This window comes from Peromyscus californicus, unplaced genomic scaffold (genome assembly GCF_007827085.1).
Source record: "Peromyscus californicus insignis strain IS unplaced genomic scaffold, ASM782708v3 Scaffold_4__1_contigs__length_199733344, whole genome shotgun sequence".
NCBI lineage: Eukaryota > Metazoa > Chordata > Mammalia > Rodentia > Cricetidae > Peromyscus > Peromyscus californicus.
Genome location: NW_026294562.1, coordinates 197,988,175 through 197,991,711, shown reverse-complemented (window position 1 = coordinate 197,991,711; position 3,537 = coordinate 197,988,175). Strand labels below are relative to the sequence as shown.

General features: G+C 37.6%; 1 protein-coding gene across 1 annotated transcript; it reads right to left on the bottom strand.

Annotated features, from left to right (window-relative positions):
* Nucleotides 1-1,957: 1,957 nt before the first annotated feature.
* On the bottom strand, nucleotides 1,958-2,875 carry LOC128124346 (vomeronasal type-1 receptor 2-like). The gene has a single exon (XM_052760485.1). It carries the CDS (start codon nucleotides 2,858-2,860, stop codon nucleotides 1,958-1,960), a length of 903 nt encoding a protein of 300 aa, XP_052616445.1. The 5' UTR covers nucleotides 2,861-2,875.
* Nucleotides 2,876-3,537: the final 662 nt, after the last annotated feature.

Genomic DNA, 3,537 nt, shown 5'->3' with positions numbered 1-3,537 from the left:
AACTGCTTTATTCATTCCAAGAAGCTTAGACCTGATCCTTGTCATCCTCAGACATTAGTGGAACCTCCATTATCTCTCATTCATATATCCCATTTCCCTGTTCTGCATCAACATGCAATGAAGTATTTTAGGATGATTCCTGTTTAACTATGCCAAACAAACCTAAAGGAAAAAGCACTCATTTTTCAGACATTTTTCAATATTCTATGAAAGCCCTATAAACACCTACTACTGAACAGAACATCTGCAAATTTATGTGATATTTAACCCACAAAGGCCCTCTATCTTACCCTGCTTCACTCTGTTGTTGTTCACTTATCTTCCTTTGAAAGTCCATCTGATCCTCCTAGGACCCATTTCTTAAACTGATACAGAATGAGATTTCACCAACAAACAAATGTCTCAATTGCTGGGGTGCCACTGTTTTAGGATGCAATAGAAACATCAAAAATTGGACATAGTTAGAAGAGTTGATCATGACTGAGTCTTTGCAGGTTAAACTCTCGGCTCCTAACTGTTTTCAGAACTCTGAAAATTTCAGAGTAACTCATGAACAATCTCATATTTTTACAGTGTCTTCCTCCAATGTCTCAAGTACCTGCTGCTCATGATAACTCTCTTCTTAGCATCACCAGACTTCAGGCAATTACTGATGTTGTCACTACATTGCTGAGAACCTGGGATGCTGCTAGAAACTCCAAGAACTTGTCGGATCTTTATGCAACCAGCTCAGCCTTTTCTAGCCAGAATGAATATCAAAACAAGGCAGCATCTTTCAATGAATGGAATATCACATAATTGTGGGTGGAGGAATGTAGCTAGAGTTTTCCTGCCTGGCCCACAGTCAGGACAAATCTCTGTCACCCGCCAGTCCCACAGCTGCTCAGACCCAACCAAGTAAACACAGAGACTTATATTGGTTACAAACTGTATGGCCGTGGCAGGCTTCTTGATAACTGTTCTTACAGCTTAAATTAATCCATTTCCATTAATCTATACCTTGCCACATTGCTCGTGGCTTACCGGCATCTTCACATGCTGTTTGTCATCGTGGCGGCTGGCAGTGTCTCTCTGACTCAGCCTTCCACTTCCCAGCTTTATTCTCCTCCTTGTCCCGCCTATACTTCCTGCCTAGCCAATGGCCAATCAGTGTTTTATTTATTGACTAATCAGCAACACATTTGCCATACAGAACATCCCACAGCAGAGGAACATAGGAGAAAAAGTTCCTGATAAAGCTATAAAGAGTGCTGAATAGATTGTGGCATGCATAGAAGAGTAGCATAGATTGCTTGCACTATTATTATAAATCTCCAATCACTCTTTCTCAAATACATGTTTTTATTTAGACCAGTGAGAGGTACTATTCTGACTTGAATAAGTGGTGTAGTATAGGTATGACCTGGCTCATGGCAGACTGTGGTTTGTACCTCTGGAGCAGCTTCAGGCAAGGTGATCAGGAGCTTTTCCATAACAAGAGATCGGGGCACTGTAATCTGTGTCAGATGTGAACTGACCGAGGCTTTCTGTTTTGAAATTTTATGGCTTAAATAGTAGCTGTGGTTGCAGAGTCTTGTGCCTGTGGAGTTTATCTTCCATTGAACCAAAAATATATCTACAGAGCATCCAGGATATTATGTATTTGTCCATTTGATGTCAAAAGTAGTGATAATTTGTTGGAAACATATTGAGCACTTATCCTCCAAGGTAGCCTGGACCAAAAAAAGGCTATGAAATGTGTCACATAAAGGCTATAAAACCCAGGATACCAAGGGATTTGTTAGATTTGAATGAAAGGTCCACCAGTGGAAGACACTTGAAAGACCCTTATAGTTTACCTAATACAGACAAATATTTCCCCCATAGAATTTTTGTATTGTTTCCTTTTTCAAAAATTGGATACTGAAAAAGCATGCAATTTATATCATTATAAAAATATTAGAGGATTCTATATCCTTTATCCATAAAAGCAAAGTCTGGAGAGAGGGGATGACTGACTCATAAGTAAAAAAGGACTCAAAGAGGGAAAACACAAAGTTATAATGTTTGTGATTGTCATTGGCCACCAATTTTGATGAGACAATAGAGCACTGCAACCATGTGCAATAGTAGAGAGGGTATAAAAAACCAGAAAAGAGAACACTAGCACAAGGATGTTTTGGGTGGCTCTGGACTCAGGAGAGTTTCTGTGGAAAGCATAAGTGCTGTGGATGTATTGAACTTGCTGTCTGTGCCTATACAAAATGACAATCATTGAGCTGCTGGACCAAGTGATAAGGACAGAACACACAAGTTCAGGAAACACAAAAAATGCTATATATAAGTAGACTGTGATATTGTCATGACCTACAACACTATAGTATTTAAAATCTGTCTCTTTTGTTGTGTTTTTCCTTCTTAATTTTATGGACATATACAAAGGGAAAATAACGTTTACCATGATGTACAAGAACCAGCAGAGAGAAATGTAGACTCCAATGTCCTTGGGAGATTTGACTCTAAGATTCTTCCAGAAGGAGTTCCTAGGGCTGATCATGATGGCCTGGAAGACACTCAAGAGACAGATGCTGGCGATGGACATGCTCCTGAAAACCCTTAGAACATACATAAAAAATTGGTAGCTCCAATCATTGAAGAAAAGTTTCAACACAAAAATGATCATTGTGTTGCCCATTCCTTTAGAGAGAATGATCAAAATGTTAACCATGACCAGATGCATGAGAATTAAATCCAAGGACTTTACTTTGTGTTTCTTGTAATAAATAACTAGGTAGTAGGCAAGAAGAGAGGTATTTCCCAAAATTCCAACTGTATTCTGAATCAAGAATATTATTCCTATTGCCAAATTCTTGGGGTCCATTTTATTACTGAGCAAAATTTACTTCAAAATGTGCCAACAGTCACTTCTCAGAGGGAAAAAAAGTATTTTTATAGTTAAGATGATCTTGTTTACCTCATGTCACAAATGCACAAGAATCACATTAGATGAAGACTGAAAACCCAAGGTGGTCAGCACAACATGATCTTGGCCACACTGCTTCTCATAGTTATTTTAACACCAAAGACAACAATTAGTAAGAACTGCATGTATTTATGGAGCAAATTCTCATTATATTTCTCACAAAGTCAATACTGAGAATAGGGCAAAGTTATCCTGGTAGAAGCAATGATCATTGAGGTCAAAATGAAAGTATGTTCAATATTACAAGTCCATTCATACTGGAGAAAATATTTTCTTTTGTCTTCTTCTACAAGGAAGAAATTCATTGTGAATGCCTTTCCCTTATCAATATTAAAATTGAAATTGAAATATTACAACAAGAATGAGAATTTTTCTTTTCTTTGATAATCAGGTTTGTTATTTAGTACAACCATTAGGTGAAAATGATGAATTAGATAATGTTACATTAACAGATAACTTTTAAATTCTACCCCCTACACATGCACATGGAACAATATTGGGACAGAGTTAAAATGAGGAGAGTAGACACATTCTGCCTAAAGAAATGTTATCTAACACAATGGACAGAAAACAGG

Excerpts from the sequence above, each read along its gene's own strand:
- LOC128124346 (XM_052760485.1), bottom strand. The coding sequence starts at position 2,860 with ATGGACCCCAAGAATTTGGCAATAGGAATAATATTCTTGATTCAGAAT.